At 41.7% G+C, this 24512-nt stretch overlaps 1 protein-coding gene across 6 annotated transcripts in view; it reads left to right on the top strand.

The window, feature by feature from the left end:
* hdac5 (histone deacetylase 5) overlaps positions 1-24512 on the top strand; it is an 82627-nt gene that overhangs the window by 45424 nt on the left and 12691 nt on the right. For all 6 annotated transcript variants that reach the window (XM_028600175.1, XM_028600179.1, XM_028600173.1 and 3 more), the window contains 16 exons: positions 3972-4103; positions 4430-4539; positions 5400-5516; positions 5990-6101; positions 6226-6339; positions 6992-7185; positions 7488-7606; positions 8455-8650; positions 16270-16381; positions 18689-18822; positions 19147-19267; positions 21059-21108; positions 21207-21314; positions 21418-21473; positions 21707-21794; positions 22578-22697. In XM_028600175.1, coding sequence (XP_028455976.1) covers positions 3972-4103; positions 4430-4539; positions 5400-5516; positions 5990-6101; positions 6226-6339; positions 6992-7185; positions 7488-7606; positions 8455-8650; positions 16270-16381; positions 18689-18822; positions 19147-19267; positions 21059-21108; positions 21207-21314; positions 21418-21473; positions 21707-21794; positions 22578-22697 — 1883 coding nt within the window. The remainder of the gene's footprint in view (positions 1-3971; positions 4104-4429; positions 4540-5399; positions 5517-5989; positions 6102-6225; positions 6340-6991; positions 7186-7487; positions 7607-8454; positions 8651-16269; positions 16382-18688; positions 18823-19146; positions 19268-21058; positions 21109-21206; positions 21315-21417; positions 21474-21706; positions 21795-22577; positions 22698-24512) is intronic.

Raw genomic sequence — 24512 nt, 5'->3', positions numbered from 1 at the left:
GGGAGTCAATGAGTTCTAGGAAAGGGTTCCATGTCTCTAGTAAGGTCGAGATAGAGCCTCTGAGTGAAGATCTTAGCTTCTCAAGCATCAAATTGTCGAGCGCCTCTTTAATCCAACAGTGTAGATGTGTATGGGGGCAGGAGAGCCTCTAGTGTTGTGGGAAGACTGTGGGCCGGGCATGAACCCTGTCTGATCTAGCGAGATAATGGAGGGCATCACCCGTTGAAGACGGAGTGAAAGAACCTTTGAGAGAATTTTGAGGTCCACATTGAGGAGTGAGTTGGGTCCATAGCTGCCGCAAAGCAGGGGATCTTTCCCCTTCTTAAGAATTAGGGAGATAGTGGCCTTCGACAGGGTGTCCGGCAGGCCACGGTGCCGAAATGCCTCTTTGAACCTCTGCAGCAGTTATAAGACCACCCAAGTCATTCGTGGTTTCGACGTCTATTTGGGGGAAGGTTATATCATTAAGGTTTAAGGTGTTGTCATATTAGCATACTAGAATATTAAGCTTATGGTAGCTTCATTAGTTGGTTTAAAATGTTGTCATATTAGCATACTAGCATATTAAGCTTATGGTAGCTTCATGAGTTGGTTTAAAATGTTGTCATATTAGCATACTAGCATATTAAGCTTATGGTAGCTTCATGTGTTGGTTTAAAATGTTGTCATATTAGCATACTAAGCTTATGGTAGCTTCATGAGTTGGTTTAAAATGTTGTCATATTAGCATACTAGCATATTAAGCTTATGGTAGCTTCATGAGTTGGTTTAAAATGTTGTCATATTAGCATACTAGCATATTAAGCTTATGGTAGCTTCATGAGTTGGTTTAAAATGTTGTCATATTAGCATACTAGCATATTAAGCTTATGGTAGCTTCATGAGTTGGTTTAAAATGTTGTCATATTAGCATATTAAGCTTATGGTAGCTTCATGAGTTGGTTTAAAATGTTGTCATATTAGCATACTAGCATATTAAGCTTATGGTAGCTTCATGTGTTGGTTTAAAATGTTGTCATATTAGCATACTAAGCTTATGGTAGCTTCATGAGTTGGTTTAAAATGTTGTCATATTAGCATACTAGCATATTAAGCTTATGGTAGCTTCATGAGTTGGTTTAAAATGTTGTCATATTAGCATACTAGCATATTAAGCTTATGGTAGCTTTATGAGTTGGTTTAAAATGTTGTCATATTAGCATACTAGCATATTAAGCTTATGGTAGCTTCATGAGTTGGTTTAAAATGTTGTCATATTAGCATACTAGCATATAAAGCTTATGGTAGCTTCATGAGTTGGTTTAAAATGTTGTCATATTAGCATATTAAGCTTATGGTAGCTTCATGAGTTGGTTTAAAATTTTGTCATATTAGCATACTAGCATATTAAGCTTATGGTAGCTTCATGAGTTGGTTTAAAATGTTGTCATATTAGCATACTAGCATATTAAGCTTATGGTAGCTTCATGAGTTGGTTTAAAATGTTGTCATATTAGCATACTAGCATATAAAGCTTATGGTAGCTTCATAAGTTGCTTTAAAATGTTGTCTCTGGCTGCCTTTTTTATGTTTCCAGCTGGCAAAAGGGTCTTAAATTTGCACTTGATGGCTGCGTACGTGATGTTGTGCTAAAAGACTGAGGCTCTTTAGCTGCACTCATGCAAATCAGATGAACCGCGGTTTGGCTTTTTTGGGGGGGGCTGTAGTTCTGTAGTCTTACCAATTTCCGCTGAAATGAAGAATTGTGGTGTCATGCTTATTAAATATCCTCCCATGTGTCCCGGGATACTGTGTTTACACTCCTGCAGCCTTTCACATGATAACTGATATGTATGGATTTATACCATAAATGTAAAATATTAACATTTAAAGGATTTGTGCAAAATCCCTTCATGCTCATGTTCAAGTCTCGCTCAGTCAGATATGTCCCTGTCATGTCATTTCGCTGTCCTGATCCCACATAGTCAAAGGGTAAGCTATACTGCTGGATACTGTTAAGGCAGCTTGAACCAATATGACCTGGACGCTTCTCCTCCTCCTGCTCCTCGTTCTTCACCTTGGTCTTTTAGATTAAAAGTATCTTAGATTACACATGCCATGGCTGCTCATCCACCAATTAAACCAGCCAGCCAGAAGGTAACGTAGGATTAGCAGAAAGCCTATCCGCCCCTAATAACGTCTCCTGTTGGCAAATCACCAGACAACCTTACAGAGCTGCCAACTTTTCCCCAAACCTTGGAGTGAGATTTGGTGGGGCAAACCCAAATTTTTCTGCGTACAAAGCAAATTTCTTTGGCTCATTCAGCATCATTACTGTCACGGTTTAAATTGTGATTTGTTATGTGGGGGGGGGGTTCTCCCTAGGGGGGTCCGGGGGTATGCAACCCTGGGAGATTTTTTTTTAAAATAAACCATTAAATGGCACTTTCTGGAGAGTTTTGTGGAAAGAAATGGAAAAATCGACTCTTACATATGTGCAAAACTGCAAACTTTGCATTGTTGTAGTATCAACAGGTATTAGGGCATTTAGCTTTTACATTAATGTTTATCAGTTATCACTTGATTACACATTGTATTACCTTGTTATGATATAAGAAGTGACCCATACATTGTGCCAAACATAATGTGCCATATGAAGAGACAGTGCATCATATGACAGTAGCAACTGCTGAGAAGATTTGGGTCTGTGGTGACCAGGTCCACCTCACACAAACTTCTTTCTCCCATTCGCTCTCTTTACTACTACTACTACTACAACACACACACACACACTCTAGTGGTTCTCAGTGTAGGCACCAGGGACCCAAAGTTAAATTAACATTGGTCTACCAAAGGGATCTACTAGGACCACTGACATTCTAAAGACTGAAAACCACTGATTTACATACATTATAATCCTTTAAAACTAAATAAATAGAAATAACAATTTTTTGGACACCAGGGGGACTGGTGGCCAAAGACCAAATCTCATTAGATTAGGCAAGGAGGGAAATTCATTCTTCAATCAAGGTCTTTCCCCACCACAAGGTCCGGCAGAAAATAGACTGAAAAATACCAACAGCAAGACAAAAGACACAGCATGGCTCATTGTGTGCATCATGTGTCATATCACAGCTTTTCTCAAACTTTTTTTGTGCCAAGGTCCAGTAATGTTTGGCCCTCGTCCTCTGTGCCCATGCGTCCATTCTATGAAACATTTAATGAATTATTTACAGTTACATTTAGAGATGCACAGAGGTTGGAGATGCACAATAGTTACCCAAAGTTTCCCAGTATTCCCCCCCACTGGATTTTTATTTTACCTATTTCTACCCTTTTTTACATCAATTCGGCTCAATAGGTAGATCTATAGATAATCTCATATTTCAGGCATTTGACCGACCGGGTTGCAAAAATGTTTTCCCACTATGGCCACGCCACGACCCGCCCTTCAATAGCATTCACACACTACTATTGGCCAGGCGTCCTATCCCCTGACCAATCAGCTATCCTAACCTTAACCACACGAGCTGTGAAATGCCTAACCCCAACCAATCAAGCTGCTTTGTAGGGCGGGTCTTGGCGTGGCCATAGTGGGATTTGTAATTTTGCGACCGGGTTGACACTTCAGCGTGAGAAATCGGGGGTGTGGCGTGTGAGCGTGTGAAACCAATCAAATGCGTGTGTCTCACGGCCAATGCGTGAGAGTTGGCAGCTCTGACCTTAAAATAACCCCATGAAATACTCTGCCAAACAAAACACTGCTCTCTACACGATGAAACAAATAACACAAGATAAAAAGAAAAATCAAAATGAACAATACAGAAAAACTACTACATTGACATGAAATGTATTTTTTTTTATTTATTTTTTTATATCTTCCAAACAAGACTGTATTATGTTGATCCGTGCCAGGGATCATGGATTTATTTATATTTTTTTAATCACCAAGCTCAGCCATTTTCATTCCTCCCCTCTCCCTGAACCTCCAGTCTCAGAGCCCAACCTGAAGGTGCGTTCACGGCTGAAGCAGAAGGTGGCAGAGAGGCGGAGCTCTCCGCTCCTTCGCAGGAAGGATGGGACCGTTATCAGCACCTTTAAGAAGAGAGCCGTAGAGATATCTGGTACACACACACACACATACACGCCATTGCAATATCAGGCTGCCATTGTATATAAGAACTTGTTCTTAATTACTTGCCTGTAAAAATAACGGCGAAATAAAGTTAAACAAGTTATTAATGAACAATGTTTTTTCATTCTAAAAACAATAGAAAGAAAATAGACGGGAAAAACTCCGTAACAGTGTGTTCAGTGTGTAATGTGTAAACTCACCGTATACAAATCATTCTAATAATACTGTACATGAGACATTTTATGAATTAACCTGAAGATGAATTCCTCTCCCTCTCTCTTTTTCTGTGTGTGTGTGTCTGTGTCTCTCGACCAGTCTCCTCTCTCTGTAGTAGCGCTCCAGGTTCAGGTCCCAGCAGCCCCAACAGTTCCAACTCGGCAATCTCCAATGGCAACACAGGGTCGGTCCCCAACATACAGACTGAGGTACAAACGATTCCCTTTTTTTTAGTCTTCACCACATATATTATGTAAGTCTGCACAGAAGTGGATGTAAACTGCCACTTGACTGGTTGGCGGAGGAATACAACCCTGAGGCGGTTATTCTTATAAGATTGTAAAGCAGAATAAAAATTAGAACACCCAGACTTCTTGCACGCGTGTGGACATTTAAAAACACAGAGGCCCAAGAAAAATGGCTAAACCACCGGTGGAATTTGTGGACAGATGATGAGGACCTCCGTCTCACTTTACTAATTATTTTTGGGCATACATTTGGCATCCTTAAATATATATCAACTGAAACTGGTCTAGGCTGAATGACGGCATGCTTGAAGGAGGATGGGGCATAACTCACTTTGGAGGTCTTTATCATGGACCTAACTGTAATCAAACTAATCAAATACTTCATTAAGAACGCAATGTGGAATTACAGAATAGCCGGTAAGCAAGACTTAGCCCTAACCCTTGAATTTAAGTTTCTGCACAGGAACATCATTTCTGGGAAATGGTCTTCCCACTTGTAATTTAACAGGGATACTGAGGCTTGTAAATGCCAGCTCACAAGCATCGTCATTAATCCCAATATGTGCCGGTTAGCTTTTATATGAGGAGTGAAGTCTGAAATGTGGAGTGTAAACATGAAGTGGGATGAAACAAATTAGTCAGTGCTTACTGTAGATGTTAAAAAAAACAAAGTTTACCGTAGCAACTTGAATGAATCTACAGTACGGCGCACGACCGTCCGATCACCTTCTCAATCACCGCTGAGACTCCACAGAGCAAGACACAACTAACTAGTCTGCCTGTGTGCCTGTGTGCCTGTCTGTCTGTCTGTCTGTCTGCAGCTGAGATCTCTTCATCAGACGCTGGGGGCTGATGGGACATTAAGTCCTCTGAATCTCTACACCTCGCCGTCCTTGCCGAATATCTCCTTGGGGCTCCCTGCCAACACACACATCACGGTGGGTCAACACAACACACACACGCACACACACCCACACACACACACACACACCTACACCAGGCGTCTGCAACCTGCCCCCCCTCTCAAGTGGCTACCTGTGTCTTTCATAAAAAGTGATGAATAATGGTTATTTTCTCAACATTTTAGTTTTCATTCCTCATTATTGTAGGCCTAAAGTCATTCAAACATTTTCCATTTAGCCGACGTAACATTTCAGTCAAACCAAGCCAGTGCGTCGTTGAAGGCTCCAAAGAATTTTATTGAAAGACATTTACAGAACATGCACACTGCAAAGTAGAGAGCGATTTTTTTTGAACTGCTGCAGAAACCAGAGCAGAGCAAATGTACAGTTAAGAAATGGATCAAATGGTCAAAAATGACAACAAACATCACAATTGCTAATTTGGATTCATTAGGCTGTTACCCTCAAGGCTCAAATATGTTTGCCCCCACCACGCCCCTTCTCTACAGCCCTCCCAGGCGCTGTCCAACCAGCAAGAAGCTGAGCGGCAAGCCATCCAATCACTGCGAGGGGGCGGAGCTCTAACAGGGAAGTTTCTCTCCACGTCGTCCCTACCTGCAGGTAAGCTTTACCATAGCTCAGCATTTAAGTTATTTTGCTTTAATTATTATATTATTATTATTCATTTGCACTGTCCCCATCTTAAGTTAACTGAATTGAATTAATAATGTTGTTTTTTTTGCAGGGGTGGGCCATGAGGTAGAGACACCACCCCCCACCTCTCATTCTGCCCATTCCTCGTTGTTGCAACATGTACTACTGCTGGAGCAGGCCAGACAACAGACTGCAATGCTAGCTGGTAGACACACACACACACACACACACACACACACACACACACATACATACATACATACATACATACATACATACATACATACATACATACACACACACATACACAGACACACAGACACACAGACAGACACAGACAGACAGACAGACACACTCACAGATGGACATACAGACACACACACACACACACACACACACACACACACACACACACACAGACACACACACACACACACACACACACACACACACACACACATACATACATACATACATACATACATACATACATACATACATACATACATACACACACACACACACACAGACAGACAGACAGACACAGACAGACAGACAGACAGACAGACACACTCACAGACGGACATACAGACACACACACACACACACACACACACACACAGACATACAGACAGACATACAGACAGACACACACACACACACACACACACACACACACACACATACAGACACATTCTCACACATACAGACACATTCTCACACACACACACACACACACATGCACATGCACATGCACAACTACACGCAAGACCCAAGTGCATGCTAACAGTCCCGGTAGTGTCCAGCCATAGTATCCAACCCATTTCTCTTTCTGCTATGACCCTGCACCCACTTAGTCCCCATGTACAGCCAGTCGCCGCTGGTTACAGCGGAGAGAGGCGTGCCCAGCAGCATGCGGGCTGTCAACAAGTTGCCTCGCCATCGGCCGCTGGCTCGGACCCAGAGTGCACCTCTGCCCCAGTCCCCCCAGGCCCTGCAGCAGCTGGTGGTCCAGCAGCAACACCAGCACTTCCTGGAGAAACACTACAAGGTACAGCACATGTTGATAGGGCTGCTCGGTTATGGAAAACTAAAAAATCATAATCACAGACGTTTTTGGTCGACACGATTGCTCATTGACTTTTTGGAAAGTTTTTGCATTGATAGAACTTAAAAAAAACAAAAAAACAGTGACACAAATCAACAGTGGAAACATCTGTACCCTTAATACTTTTCCCGTTGAAGTTTTAGACCTCCCCTTCAGATTATTGGATAATTGCACAGCTTCTACGTTCACACACACACACACAAACGCACACACGTTCACGCACTAACATCTCCTTGTGTGTGCAGATGCTATCTAAGGGGACGGAGCTTCCCAGGCCGCCGCCCACCCACCCGGAGGAGACAGAGGAGGAGCTAACAGAAACCAATGACATGCAGGAGGACGACGAAGGGGCCAGCCTTCACAGGTGTGGAGAAAAAAAAGACAGTGCATTGTTTTAAAGATTCTTTTTTGGGCATTTTCTGCCTTTTAATGGATAGGACATAGATATGAGAGGTGGGGGAGGGGGAAGACATGCAGGTAATTGTCACAGGTTGGACTCGAACCCTGGACCTTCCGCGTCGAGGAATAAACCTCTATATACCGTATGTGTGCCTGCTCTACCAACCGAGCTAACCCGTCCACTGTTTGCATTTCTTTTAAACCAATCACAATGGTCTTGGGCGGCGCTAAGCTCCGGACGTGACTGCGGCAGCTCTGCAAAATAGTCTCGGGGGAAGGAACTTGTTTTGGTGGAACATTTGCACGCCGCAAAAGAAAACGCCACATGCAGTATTCACCCAATACAGGAACGTGAGCTATTTCAATCAGCTGGATATTGGTTGTTTGCTCTTACCAGTGTATCGCCGTGTGTATTTTGTCAATTCCCCCGCCAATCGGTCCTAAACGTCCCAGTTAGAGAGGAAATGCTTTAAACATATTCTCTGTAAATCTTTACAATCGTTCCCCGAAACAACCAAGCAGGCCTGCCTTGATGCACCATCCAAATTTTCTTCAAAACTTGCCATTTTCCGCGTGTACCTCGCTAGCTCCAAATCAGCTGTAGTTTCCCGATAACAAACACCATTTCGCAAGGCGAGGGACAACCAGCGGCACCGGATTATAATAATCCGGCGATCATCCAGTAAATGAACTGTCGTTGATCTAGACTAACGACAGATTCACGTTTTTGATTCTATTCTATTTGCTATGTACGTAACTGTAAACGTCTGCATGTTGTCTTTAAGTCTTCTGTGTTATTCGTACCAAATGCAGGCTTCAGAAGGAGGGCTCAGACGACAGCACGCCCTCCTCGGAGCACGCCGTTGTGCATGTGAAGGGCGAGGAGGAGCACGGAGGCATGCGCGTGAAGGGGGAGAGTACGGAGAGCGAGCTGGATGAAGAGGAAGAGGAAGACGAGCTCATCCAGCTGAGGGAGTGCGACGAAGAGGAGAGGGGGAGCTACACGCAGGTTTGTGTGTGAACGCAACGCTTCTCTCTGAATGGGCTTTGTTTTAGTTGCCTAACCATTAAAAATAGTCCCAGTGTATCTCAGCAGCTCCACACACTCACTCACACCTGATAGTCATTTGAAATAGTGAGCCAAAAGTAAAAGAAATGGTTGAAAAGCTTCTGCCTCTCCAAGGCGTATTAGGATGACTTACTTTAAAGTCACTCCCTACTTAAATCCTTACTTAAACTTAAATGTTAACAATTGTAAGACTGACAAATCAATCAAACTTGAGTCTTTTAAAAGTCTTAAATTAGCTCTAGGTCTTACATAATTTTAAACAGGTCTTAAAGGAGAATTCCGGTTGATTTCAACACGTAGCTCTGTTGTTGGAGTGCTGTCAGTAGCGAGAAAAACAAAAACAATCGGTGCTGCCTACACCGTGTTATCCTCCTGCTACAGTTTGCACCCAGGAGCCTGAAACAAGGCAAGTTTTAAACGTGCTTTTAGCTTCTTAACATGTTCGAAATGTCATTCCAAGTGCCTACCCATGTGAAGTGATTCCTTCCGAGTGAACACAGTGAATCTGACTGCAGAAGATAAAGAAATGCGTCAAAGTTGTGCTAATTCATACCTCTGTTTAGTTACGGTGTTGAGACGGAAGTAAGACAAGTGCTTAGGAACCGTCTACAAACTACAACACCGAAAAGAGATACAACAAAAATATGTATTAATTTAATGATGAAATAAGGTATTGTCTCCAAACTTACCTCAATTATAAATCATCTCCTGCTAGTTTTTAGCCTAGAAATCTAGATGCACCCTAGTGGCAGCAAATTTATTTCGTAGCCAGGGGGTCTAGGCACTCTCTCTGTTGGCTTGCGAGTTGAAAAACCAAATTCTGGTCAGGCACATCATGTATAGAGTTGGTGGGCGGGGCTTATGGCTGCTGCTGCTGGGAACGGTGGTCTTCTGGAAGACTTGGAGTTAAGCTTTTCTTTGAGAAAAGAACAAAAACGGCACAGAAATTCTTAAAAAGGAAGATGTAGTCAGAATTTTTCCGACCGGATACGGCAAAAGTTTAATCTTTCAACTAGCTCCGCTACCTTCTTTGTTGCTCTGCCTGGTTGTAGCGCTATCCTATTACGTGCAGAGGGAATTTGAAAGACAACCCTTTAACCCGCCCCTCGGATTGAGCCCTGTCAATTTTGTTGTATCTCTTTTCTGTGTTGTAGTTTGTAGACGGTCCCTAAGCACTCGTCGTACTGCCGTCTCAACATCGGAACTTAACAGACGTATGAATTAGCACAACTTGTATGCATTTCTTTCATATCTACTGCAGTCAGATTCACTGTGTTCACTCGGGACGAAACACTTCACATGGGTAGGCACTTGGAATGACATTTTGAACATGTTAAGAGGCTAAAAGCACATTTAAAACTTGCCCTGTTTCAGTCTCCTGGGTGCAAACTGTAGCAGGAGGATAACACATAGTTTTCGTTTTTCTCGCTACTGACAGCACTCGAAATTTACAAACAACAGAGCCACGTGGTGAAATCGACCGGAATTCTCCTTTTTAATTTTCCTACCTCCAATCCTCATTGAAATGCTCCCGCAGCGCTTCAGAATGTTTTTTTTTTTATTCATTTATTTTTGACTCTGTAGTGTTGTAGTACTTTCTTTTGTAGTCTAAATATACTTTAATTTGCTGTATACGATGACAAATGAGACCAACGTGCAACTTATATTGCAGCCAATCAGCTTGCATCTTTTTTGGCGCGAGGCTCTTTCGGTTTTGTACCACAGACATAAAAACGGTTCAGTTTCAATACTTAATTTAGGGCTTTGTTAAAGCCAGTTGCAAACAACGCATTTGAAGCCTACTACTTCCTACGCAAGAAAGCAATTCAACTGGGAACGCTGGGTGTATGGCCAAAAAAAACTACAACATCTAACTGCTGTGAAGGGTCAAACCACAGCCATTAGCCAGTTCTGCCAAGTAGGTCTTAAAGGTGCAGTAGGTAAGACAAATGGCGTTTTTCCATTACATGGTACCTACTCGCCTCGCCTCGACTCTACTCGCCTTTTTTGGTTTTCCATTACGAAAAAAAGTCCCTGGTACCTGCTAACAGGTACTTTTTTTAGTACCTCCTCAGTCGAGGTTCCAAGCGAGCTGAGGCGAGCCGAGAAGGTGACGTGAAACCCTGCAGGCTGCTGATTGGTCAGAAAGAATTGTCACTGATCACTGCATTGCTAGCGACAGACGGCATTTTTAAATAGTTTAGCCAGCGGTGTTTTTTTTTTGCTGCCGGAGGCTCCACGCAGAGCTTTCTCCGTAGCATACAAGTGGCCTGATGGTTATACTGGTGCGCTGGTGTGTGTGTCGAGTCGCCGTGTGTGTGTGGGGAGCTAGTGAGCGAGGGAGAAGTGAGAGAGTGCCGGCGATTAGCTCCGCAGCGAGTAGTGACTCTAGCGTCATATAATGAGAGAAACAACGTGTCTGCCCTGTTCTTTCTGACCACGGTGGGAAATCTGGAGCAGGAAAAGTTAACTATCTTGTTGATTTCATGTTGTTTACGGAGAAAAAGAACCAGGAAATGAGTCGGGGGAAATGCAACGTTACCAAGCCACGCCCACGGCAGTCGCTATGACGACCAGCCACGCTGAGGCGATACTAAAATCTGCAATGGAAAAGGGAAGCACAGTGCGCCGAGTTGAGTCGAGGCGAGTAGAGTCGAGGCGAGTCGAGTAGGTACCATGGAAAAACGCCATTATTAAACTAACTTTCTGTCATATTTGCTGAAACTGACCATATGTTGCAGTAGAACTACATGAAGCAGGTCATTAAAAAAGAAACCCCTTAGCGGAAAGGGGGGAGGGACTGATAAGTTGTTGATGTTCGAATTTTTTCGACAAGGCCAGGATCTTCGCAATCCTACCTATTGCACCTTTAAATTTCATTCATCATTATGGTCTTAAAAAGTCTTAAATTTGACTTGATGAAACCTGTAGAAACCCGGTAACAGCTACTTAAAAATCAGTTCAAATGAACGCATTTAGAACATGATGGGTGGGGTCGATTTAGGGGCCCGTCAGATTGGAATGTTGGGGTACGTCAGTTTAAAAAAAAAAATAAGATGGGGAAGCACTGCTCCAAGGTCTCAGGCCAGTCTTCAACTCAGGACTTTTTGGTTACGCAGAATCATCCCACAGAGGGATGAGTCACCCAAATGCATCATCAGCCGACCTCTCACTGTTTTCTGTTTCACTGTGTTTTGCTCTGTTACAGATGTTGTTCTGTGTTAGCGATCTGACTCATCAACGCTTGGACTGTTACTTAAGTCCAAACCTTGAAATGGCTTCAGGTGTTTTTTTTCACCCTCGCACAATATATATTTTTTTTTTCCCCCACATGGAAATCCTGAGCTGCATCGCGTTTGCGTATCACTGTACTTCCGTTGATCAGGAATACTTTGTGGATAATGTTGCAATAAGGAGAAAAAAATAAATGGAACGCATATCTCTTGTTCTGCTGCATCGATTTGAATCCTATATATATATTTTTTTTTTTTTTAACTGTCCATCACAACACCAACAATGTTCTAGTAATTTAATACCAGACATATGGGTTTCTTTTAACCAAATTGCCCAAAAATGACATGGATGTACGTTGTAGATACATAGATAGACATTTATTGATCCTTTTGGAAATTCATTTTGCACCATAAAGCTCCATAGACAGATAGACAGACAGACAGACAACAGGACCCCTAAACCCATTCAATTTTGGGTGTTTTATTCAATTTTATAGCATTTACAAAAATGTATTAAATTGTTTTGAATCCTGACTAAACTTTTACAATCTGTGATCCACTCAACATCCTCTGATCTTAACTAATAGTCCAAATAATTCATAATTTCTGCTTTTTTTTAGCTCAAAAATGTGGTATAATGCCATATAAATTAGGTTTATTGACCATGATTAAAAAAAAAAAAAAAGTATTGGAAAAAAAGCATCAAAAGCATTGTAAAAAAAAGGGACAAAAACATCGAAAAAAGCGCCCAGGAAGGACAACCATTTGATGGTCGACGGGAAGGCAACACGAGGTTTAAAGATCAGCAGGAGTGCTGACAGAGATGTCTTCCACACATAGCCTACACGCTTCAGTGCTTGTTTTTTTTTTTTTTTTTTCTGCCTCCTCACGCCCAAATAGACTGCTCTGTGTGTTCACTGTGGGGAGGGCGTTTGTGCTTCAGGATGAATGGATCAGTCCGTATAACTGAATGATTTTATTTCTTTATTTTACAAGTACAGGATGAGTCATTAAAAGAAAAGCTTTGGCATTTTACAAAAACAGAAAAGGGTGGGATTTGAATATAAATGAATTGCACATTTCATTTTGGGTGGCGTGTGTATATATATATATATATATATATATATATATATATATATATATATATATATATATATATATATATATATATATATATATATATATATATATATATATATATATATATATATATATATATATATATATATATATATATATATATATATATATATATATATATATATATATATATATATATATATATATATATATATATATATATATATATATATATATATATATATATATATATACATATATATATATATATATATATATATATATATATATATATATATATATATATATATATATATATATATATATATATATATATATATACATATATATATATATATATATATATATATATATACATATATATATATATATACATACATATACATATACATATATATATACATATATATACATACACATATATATATACATATATATACATACATATATATATATATATACATATATATACATATATATATATATATATATATATATATATATATATATATATATATATATATATATATATATATATATATATACATATATATATATATATATATATATATATATATACATATATATATATACATATATATATATATATATATATATATACACATATATATACACATACATACATACATATATATACACATATACATATATATACATATACATATATATATATATATATATATATATATATATATATACATACATACATACACACACATACACACATACACAGTGAGGAAAATAAGTATTTGAACCCCCTGCTATTTTGCAAGTTCTCCCATTTAGAAATCATGGAGGGGTCTGAAATTCTCATCTTAGGTGCATGTCCACTGTGAGAGACATAATCTAAAAAAAAAAAAGAAATCCAGAAATCACAATGTATGATTTTTTAACTATTTATTTGTATGATACAGCTGCAAATAAGTATTTGAACACCTGAGAAAATCAATGTTAATATTTGGTACAGTAGCCTTTGTTTGCAAGTACAGAGGTCAAACGTTTCCTGTAGTTTTTCACCAGCTTTGCACACACTGCAGGAGGGATTTTGGCCCACTCCTCCACACAGATCTTCTCTAGATCAGTCAGGTTTCTGGGCTGTCGCTGAGAAACACGGAGTTTGAGCTCCCTCCAAAGATTCTCTATTGGGTTTAGGTCTGGAGACTGGCTAGGCCACGCCAGAACCTTCATATGCTTCTTACAGAGCCACTCCTTGGTTATCCTGGCTGTGTGCTTCGGCTCATTGTCATGTTGGAAGACCCAGCATCGACCCATCTTCAATGCTCTAACTGAGGGAAGGAGGTTGTTCCCCAAAATCTCGCAATACATGGCCCCGGTCATCCTCTCCTTAATACAGTGCAGTCGCCCTGTTCCATGTGCAGAAAAACACCCCCAAAGCATGATGCTACCACCCCCATGCTTCACAGTAGGGATGGTGTTCTTGGGATGGTACTCATCATTCTTCTTCCTCCAAACACGGTTAGTGGAATTATGACCAAAAAGTTCTATTTTGGTCTCATCTGACCACATGACTTTCTCCCATGACTCCTCTGGATCATCCAAATGGTCATTGGCAAACTTAAGACGGGCCTTGACATGTGCTGGTTTAAGCAGGGGAACCGTCCGTGCCATACATGATTTCAAACTATGACGTCTTAGTGTATTACCAACAGTAACCTTGGAAACGGTGGTCCCAGCTCTTTTCAGGTCATTGACCAGCTCCTCCCGTGTAGTTCTGGGCTGATTTCTCACCTTTCTTAGGATCATTGAGACCCCACGAGGTGAGATCTTGCATGGAGCCCCAGTCCGAGGGAGATTGACAGTCATGTTTAGCTTCTTCCATTTTCTAATGATTGCTCCAACAGTGGACCTTTTTTCACCAAGCTGCTTGGCAATTTCCCCGTAGCCCTTTCCAAGAGGTGTACAATTTTGTCTCTAGTGTCTTTGGACAGCTCTTTGGTCTTGGCCATGTTAGTAGTTGGCTTCTTACTGATTGTATGGGGTGGACAGGTGTCTTTATGCAGCTAACGACCTCAAACAGGTGCATCTAATTTAGGATAATAAATGGAGTGGAGGTGGACATTTTAAAGGCAGACTAACAGGTCTTTGAGGGTCAGAATTCTAGCTGATAGGCAGGTGTTCAAATACTTATTTGCAGCTGTATCATACAAATAAATAGTTAAAAAATCATATATTGTGATTGCACTTACGATGACAATTTCAGACCCCTCCATGATTTCCAAGTGGGAGAACTTGAAAATAGCAGGGTGTTCAAATACTTATTTTCCTCACTGTGTATATATATATATATATATATATATATATATATATATATATATATATATATATATATATATATATATATATATATATATACACACACACACACACACACACACACACACACACGTATTATATACGATATGAGAGAGCCTCGCAGCTGGGTGTCCACTGGAACTTGAGCAGCAGCAGACAGACTGACGCACACACAATTGCTGATGCTTCAGTGACATCAGCAGCTGGTGACTCAACCACTGGACTCGTTGCTGTGTGTCTTCCTGTACGTCTGTATGTCTTGAAGAGTGTGTGTTTAGTGTCCACCCACACATGATGAGTCATGCAGTTCGCAGCAGGGAGCACAGCAACACTCCCTATATATAGAAACTACAGAGTGTGTGTGTGTGTGTGTGTGTGTGTGAGAGTTTGTCTGCAGAATTTGAACAAACCTTAAAATCAATCTTTGGAGGTTGATGATCAGTCAAGTTTTCAGGAAAGTTCCATGAAAACTAAACCCAAATGTAATAGTCGTCGTCATGGTTCTAAAAAGTGTTTATTAATCATACGATCGGTCTGTTAAATCAGTCAGTATGTGTGTTGCCATGTTTATATGGGCTGATGTTTATGAACATTTAGAAATATAGTCATTGCTGTGTGTGTGTGTGTGTGTGTGTGTGTGTGTGTGTGTGTGTGTGTGTGTGTGTGTGTGTGTGTGTGTGTGTGTGTGTGTGTGTGTGTGTGTGTGAGATGATGGGGAGAGAGGGAAGGGGTGTTGGTGTTAAGTATGCTGCCCTGTTTTCCACAAGCACACACACACACACACACACACACACACACACACACACACCTCCATTACAGTGAATGGACTGATCCCGGATTCATCCTGCTATGAATCACAACTTTCTCTCTCTCTCTTTCTCTTCCCATCAGGCCTTGCAGCAGCTGGGTGTGTTCCAGTCCTTGTTGCCCCATAGACCTCTGGGAAGAGCGCAGTCGTCCCCTGCAGCCACTGTCAATCCCATCAAGCACCTCTTCACTACAGGTCAGTGTGTTTGGTGTGCACACCTGGTTTGTTACCGGACGAGAGTTTGACATCAGCAGCGTCAGAACGCCTACTGTAAGACACTGTGTCTGTTGCCTAGCAACAAGGAGCCGCAGAAGAGTTGGCTGACGGTCCGGGTGAACTACAGCATGTGAACTGACAGAAGCGTTTCTGTCTATTGTAGCTTATTTCCTGGTGCCTGGAATATATTTGGTCACATTCAAGTATGAAGATGAATATGTTTTGCTTGTTTTGTATTTATTTCCTTTCCCTTTGAGGTGGGAAGATTTAAGCAAATTAATTTTGCAAATAGCAAAATGAACCTAGGGGTTAATAACATATGTGTACTGAGTCGACCGTTCTCCTGGATCTGTTTACATGCTAATCGAATGCGTCTTGAAACAAGCTAGCGCAAACCGGTGGTTAGCAAACTGGTGGTTAGCTGCTAATGCTACCTTTCGGGGCAGAGGGTAAATCATTATTTCTACACAACTAACAAGGCTCAAAACAGCACCACACTTCAACGGTAGCATAATGAGGGTCCCTACATGTAAACCGAAGCATTGAGAACTTTGTAAGTGTACAGACAGTTTATTAAAGACAGTAGCGTTAGCAGCTAACCACCAGTTTGCAGTCGCTTGTTGAAGGTAGAGACGCATTCAATGTACTGTATGAATACATCGTCAAAATGCCTTAACATGAGCTAAACACAACAATGGCTTAAACTACAGCTTTGCCTCGGTTTTAGCTCTGGGAAACATGCCGTTATAATATGACACATGGCAATGTATATGTATGAATGTATAAATTCTCATATAACATATAAATGCATATATAAAGTGCTCGTTTTGCCACGGACAGACTCAGATTAATATTCTAAGTGTCTGACAACATTATGGAAAGGATTTCTAAGGTGGTCGACCTTTCTGTTAAAGAGTAAGATCCTTTTTTTAAACATAAAATCATTTGCTAAAGCCACCAGACTCCATGTAAATTAACAGCAATTTTAGCAGCGTCAAATACAATTTAATCAAAGTCAAAAATGAAATAAAATAAAACTATAAAAAGCCGTTTGGGTCATCTTTCCACTTTTCCAACCATCACAACTCTAGTATCGTTTGAAATCAACATATAGTTTACCGATTTACAAGAAAGGTCTCAAAGAGGTTTTGAAGGTCTCTCCTTCCCATAATGTTGTCAGACACTTAGAATAATAATCTGAGCCTGTCAGCGGTAAATCGAGCACTTTTATGAAGGTAAATACAAGCTGGACAACTGCCCTATTAATTTAGGTTGTAGCTTGTTTCTCCGCTTCCAACTGCAGCGCTCTCTCTATACTGGACCGATGTCAAGGATTATTGTTCCCATCAGTCACTTAGACACAAAAACATAGGGAAATAGGTTAAATAAATGGTTAAAAAAAACGGTAGTTACCCTTTAACAGAAACATTTTGTGTTTGCAGCCTTGCTTCAGTTTTAAAGTGGATTTTTTAAAAGCCACTTTGCCATCTACAGCATGTAAAGATACACACGCATTCGAAATCAAAACGTGTGTGTGGGTGTGTGTTTGTTTAGCAAGAGGTAGCCCGGCTTTGTTGTGCAGGCGGTCTCCACCCAAGTGTCAGAGAAACATATATAACCTCTGTAAAAGATGAGTCCTGATTACTTGCGATGTAAATAGTGGATTGAGATAAGGCGTTTAAAGTGTGTGTCACACATCCCAGGTTCTTAGTCAGGTGTGTCCACTGACTACAAAGTATTGTGTCCTGCATGTTTCACACACACATTTCAATGGTAGCTACTGACATCTTGTGGTGCTTATTTCTTATACAAGATACATTGTGGAGGACCATTAACACACACATGTTTTTATACTGGGGCAATTATAGTATTTTATAGGGCTGCACAATATGTTTTTTTAATGTCTTAGCAAAATATCAACTGGCGCAATAACAATGTCGTGAAATAGAAAACTGTACTTTAAAGTGTAACTGTCATTCTTTTTTAGCACTGCCTTTTATGCATTTGTGCACAATACTGAAAGCTGCAGAACTGAGCACCCCTTTATACCTTTTTTATTTATTGCGAGTGTCATTTTCGCGATATTGCATATTTTCCTCATGTCGTGCAACCCTAATAATTTACCTGTATGTTGTAATGTTGCCATTTTCTGTATATTCAAATATTTCTCTATTTCTTTTACCCTATATAGTATTTACATCTCTCTCTCTCTCTCTCTCTCTCTCTCTCTCTCTCTCTCTCTCTCTCTCTCTCTCTCTCTCTCTCTCTCTCTCTCTCCCCCTCCAGGGCTTGTGTACGACAGTCTGATGTTGAAGCATCAGTGTGTTTGTGGCAATGCTCACATCCACCCAGAGCATGCTGGGAGAGTGCAAAGCATCTGGTCCAGACTGCAGGAGACGGGCCTGCTGGGCCGCTGTGAGGTATGCACGCATACACACACACACACACACACACACACACACACACACACACACACACACACACACACACACACACACACACACCCAAACATACACAAAGGCTTCATGTAAATATCTGTTTCCATCACACTAAACACATCTCTGTATCTATATACCAAAGTTTTTATTTTCCATCTCTTTAAAAAAAAAAATTTGGTTTACAATAGTAAAGTGATTTGAGCAGTTGCCAAATATCTGTTCTGTTTTAGTTTTTTTCCTCGTGCAAATTAAAAATGTTCAAACTCCTTACTCAGTCTCTCTCTGTCTCTGTCTGTGTGTGAACAGAGGATTCGGGGGCGTAAAGCGTCTCTGGATGAGATCCAGTCGGTCCATTCAGAGTTCCACACTCTGCTGTATGGAACCAGTCCGCTGAATCGACACAAACTGGACCACAAGAAGCTGCTGGGTAACCGTCTCTGTGTGTGTGTGTGTGTGTGTCTGTCTGTCTGTCTGTCTGTCTGTCTGAGCGACCTGCTGTATATCCCTAGATAGTTAGTACCTTGACAAGCATGTCAAGTCCTTGTCCCACACTTGTTTTTCCACCTCAGAGGTGGCAGTCGTGGGCGCCCGGATAGCTCAGTCGGTAGAGCGGGCGCCCATATAAGGAGCGGGCCAGGGTTCGACTCCGACATGTGGCCCTCTGTCTCTATCTTCCCCTTTCGTGTCTTCAGCTGTCCTGTCCAAAATAAAGGCTGAAAATGCACGGACCAAAGTACGGAATGTGTACTGGTAGCTGGAGAGCTGCCAGTTCACCTCCTGGGCACTGCTAAGGTGCTGTTGAGCAAGGCACCGAACCCACCCCCCAACTGCTCGGGGCGCCTGTTCAGCAGTCGCAGCCCCCTCACTCGGACATCTCTCCATTTGTGCATGTATAGGACCTGAGCATGTGTGTATTTCAGGCCTCATTAGAAACTGCAAAACTCGGGCATGCTGTATCCTACACTGAGTTAGAAATGATTAAACATGCCTTTGGATTATTTACAATTGGTAAGGTCTGGGAGATCACGTCATATTACCCCTTATCTCAGGCACCTGCATACAGGAGTCACCTGCTGCACCCTTATGTTGTGAGCATGTCTTGCAGGTCCTCAGATCAGGACTCACTGGCTGTTCCTGTACAAAGCCGAAGACTATAGCCAGGGGTGCACGTAACTGGTGCGCGTACGTGGCAAAAATAAGCGATGCGCAGCAGAGAGACTTTTTTTTTTATTTCTCCCTTTTCTGCTGAGTGGCGAACGTGCCCGCTCGCGGTGTGAAGCATGTGTCCGCACTATTCTTGGACATGCACTCTACAATCACTGCTGATATACTGATATACTTATATTGTTTATACCTATACTTATATTGTTTAATATTCCATTTAGAGAATGTGTGATGTGCACCAACAACACCAAAACAAATTCCTTGTATGTGTTTAAAAACGTACTTGGCAATAAAACCCTTTCTGATTCTGATAGACGGCTTTTTGTACACGCTCCGAAACGGACGTAAAAATATCACACTTTCTCTGTAGTCTACCGTTCGCTAGCTATCGTAGATGTAGGCTACTTTTAAAATGCCATATTTTCCCTCTGGGCTCACGAAAAAGGAGGTAAAAGCATATGATCTGCACGTGATCGCTAGTAAACATATTACACTTGCTGGTCTGTCGTTCAGGACAAGACCCTGTAGCCTGGTGGTGGGGGAGGCAGGACAGCCTCCCCAAATTAGTCTGCCCTTTCAAACTCATACCTGTGTGTACAGGCCTCTTGAACACCGTCTAAGAGAGTTTTCTCCTGTGCAGGACATGCCATAAGTCAGGAGAGGTGTAGTGTCTTGCCAGAGAAGTTAAATATGGTCATTTTTCTGCAAAAGAACTGCTAAAGTTTGAAGCTGGTTGGCATACCAACTCAACAACATTTATTTTGTTGTTACTTTTTAATAGTGTAACTGTTATTTGTTAAATGATTGTAGTTATGTGTTAGGTGACTTAGGTTTACTTATTATATATTGGAGTACTTTAAAACCTTAATATATTGTTCAAGTTAAATCTTTTTCAATTTTAAAAAATTCTCCATAAAAAAGCCTTTCTTTTATGTCATTTTTCAAGAATCGGGTTAGGAATCGGAATCGTTTTAAAAATCCAAACGGTACCCAACCCTAATCCTGACTCACACACTACATAATCTGTCACATCTACTCTGATTGGTTGTTTCAGGTCCAATCAGCCAGAAGATGTATGCGGTTCTTCCCTGTGGAGGAATAGGGGTAAGGCTCTCTCTCTCTCTCTGCTTGCCCGTCAGTCCATCTCTGTCTATTTGTCTGTGTATGAGTGTTTTAGCTAAAACTCTGTGTGCCCCCTGCAGGTGGACAGCGACACGGTGTGGAACGAGATGCACTCGTCAGCGGCAGTCCGCATGGCGGTGGGCTCAGTCATCGAGCTGGCCTTCAGAGTGGCGTCGGCAGAGCTGAAGGTAACACACAGGGAAATACTCACAAGTGGACACGGTTTTCTGAAAATAAACGTTACACATTGTCTGACCTGTCCCTCACTCTCTGTCCATCTTTTTGTACTAGAATGGCTTTGCAGTGGTGCGTCCACCCGGTCACCATGCTGAGGAATCCACTGCCATGTCAGTACACCCACAAGATTATTGTTACACCACTAGACATCACATTCTAACTGACTAACTGTTTGTATCACTCTTTGTATGTGCGTACATTTGGTGTGTGTGTGTGTGTGTGTGTGTGTGTGTGTGTGTGTGTGTGTGTGTGTGTGTGTGTGTGTGTGTGTGTGTGTGTGTGTGTGTGTGTGTGTGTGTGTGTGTGTGTGTGTGTGTGTGTGTGTGTGTGTGTGTGAGAACAGGGGGTTTTGTTTCTTTAATTCAGTAGCCATCACTGCCAAGCTGCTGCAACAGAAACTAGGAGTGGGCAAGATCCTCATTGTGGACTGGGTGAGTAGCTCTGACACACACACACACACACGCACATACACGGACACAGTGACACACACACACACACACACACACACACACACATCTTTAACTTTTCTATAATACAGATTTTTATCGTCTACATTGATATTCACTTCAAACAGTAACTAATGTGACTATTAGGTTAGTCTCGCTTTAGCAGACCCTCCTCCAAAGCGTGCTGAAGGAGGGTCTGGCTACTCCACATAGCATTCGGGGATGGGAGGAAAACATGCTCTGTTTTATGGCCATTTCTTTAAACCAATCAGAATCGTCATGGGCGGCGCTAACTTCCGCACAGAGCAGCTGCAAAATAGTAGTGCGAGAGACAACTCCGATTGGACAGATAGTCTAGCTAGCTGTCTGGATTTACCCTGTAGAGATCTGAGGAGCAGTTAACCATAGTCCTCAGAAATCCATCGAACTTAAAATTCCAAAGAAAGCGGAAGGAAATGGAAAATAAATGCATCCAGCGGAATTTCCTGCTGCACTGGCGCAATCCCGGAAGTGGAACGTCAAGGATATAGACTACTATTAGGCTAACTATTCATATCATAGGAGGCAAAATGAAATATAATTTCATTTTTCATTTTATTGTTTATTTTTACAGGGACAATGCACAATTAAGAGTAATTGCACCAGAGTTAGCTAATAGCTAGTTTACATCTGCTGTCCACTTGATGCTAAAAGCCCATTATTCTCAGCAGGCTTTTGTGCAGCCAAACACAAACTTTTCTCTGACGCCACTTTGACCTGTCACTGCAGGACATTCACCACGGCAACGGCACCCAGCAGGCCTTCTACACCGACCACAACGTCCTCTACATCTCCCTCCATCGCTACGACGACGGAAACTTCTTTCCTGGCAGCGGAGCGCCTGAGGAGGTACGCATGCACACGCGCACATACTCACTCACACACACACACACACACACTGACAAACAAAGTAGAGGTGAGAATTCAGAAATGGTTAAACCAGTGTCATATTGCCCCACGTTCTGAAAATTACTACTAACTTGAATTCAGTGTGTGTGTAACAAAAACACATAAGGCCCTATTTTAACTATTTAAGCGCACGGCGTGAAGTGCCTGGCGCAGGTGCGTTCATGGCGTGTCCAAATCCACTTTTGCTAGTTTAACGGCAGAAAATAGGGTCCGTGTGCCGGGCGCATGGTTCTAAAGAGTTGTACTTGGTGTCTTCATTAATTCATAGGTGTGTTTTGGGCGTAACATGCAGTAAACCAATCAGAGTGTCATCTCCCATTCTCTTTAAAAGCCAGGCGCGTTTGGACCTTTGCGCATTGCTATTATGATGAAGGATTTGCACCGTAATATTTGTATGTGTAATCTTTTGCATGTTTGTGTGCTGCTGCGCTTCCCTGTGTGTGTGTGTGTGTGCGTGTGTGTGTGTGTGTGTGTTTGTTTGTGTGTGTAACAAGCATAGTGTGCGCACGCTGTGCACGAGCCTAGACGCATTTTACTAAGTTGCTGTTAAAATAACAATGAAATGGTTTTTGTTGGTCAATGGCGCGATCACTCCCTGCTGCCTCAAGATAGCAATACGCCAAGAGTGCACCTGAACACACCTCCCTGTAAGACCAGCACGCACCATGGGCGCAAAGATGGGCGCGGGTGCATTCGCTGTTTAAACGATGTGCGCGCTGGACGGGAAACTGACAACCGCGTTGCTCTTAAACTAGCAAAGACATTTGCGTCGGGCCATGCGCCGCGGTGCAACATTGTGTGTATTCTTGAGGCCTGATGAATGACACCGGCTGTCGATCAGCGAAATAGCCTGAACACTTTTGGGAGACATTTGTTTGTGTTCATGCGCCTCCTCTGCATCTTGTTTCACCTATTTGTGTTCTGGGGGTTTTCGTCTAATTCCGTGTGCACGTTCACTTTACTATGTGCTGGTACGAAAAGAGATACTGTAACAACCAAAATGGCGACCTGCTCACGAAACACATGCCCCACAGTGATCAACCACTTTGGCAGCTGGTGATTATTTACCTTGGTGGGGCTCCGAGCACTGAGGACTTCTGCCTAACACTCCAGCAATGTTTAGTGTCTGCATAGCTCGGTGCACTAAGCCTTGACTCCTTCTCCAGCTAGAAGACTGTTACATTTACTTTGTAACTGAATCACAAGAGCAAACACACTCCATCCAACAGCTCAGCTTGGCTACTGTTTATCTCTCGCTTCTCTCACTAAGCAGAAAGGTCATCTAGAAAACAAACAAATTGGACTTGGGAAAACACGTTTTTCAACTCGGTTGTCCTATTCTGGATTTCTGCCTGATGCATAAAGCCATGCTATTGCTGTGACAGTTACAATAATGTAAATATATACATACTAGTACAGTACTGTGAGTGTATTAGTGCGTCAGATGCTGAGACATCTTTTGTTGGGGGGTTGGGAGGGGTTGTCAAAAATTGTATTTGCAATGACAATTAATAAAACCATTGTAAAAAAAAAATTAGAAATGACGGCGACAGCCAACAGTTTAGTCTACAATGCCGTCTTGCTATGGGCTGCTCATTGCCGCCATCTGCTGGACCAGTGGAGTTCATTGATGGAGTGAGAAATACAAACTGGGTCAGCCTCCGTTGTGTGGGCTCCTGATTGGCTGCTCAGCCAATCACTCATGAATCACATTGTTTACTTGAATTAGATGGATGCAGGGTCATTAGGAAAGAA

Source organism: Perca flavescens, chromosome 15 (genome assembly GCF_004354835.1).
Source record: "Perca flavescens isolate YP-PL-M2 chromosome 15, PFLA_1.0, whole genome shotgun sequence".
Lineage (NCBI taxonomy): Eukaryota > Metazoa > Chordata > Actinopteri > Perciformes > Percidae > Perca > Perca flavescens.
Note: the sequence above shows the minus strand (reverse complement) of the source record. Positions and strands in the feature narration are given on the sequence as shown.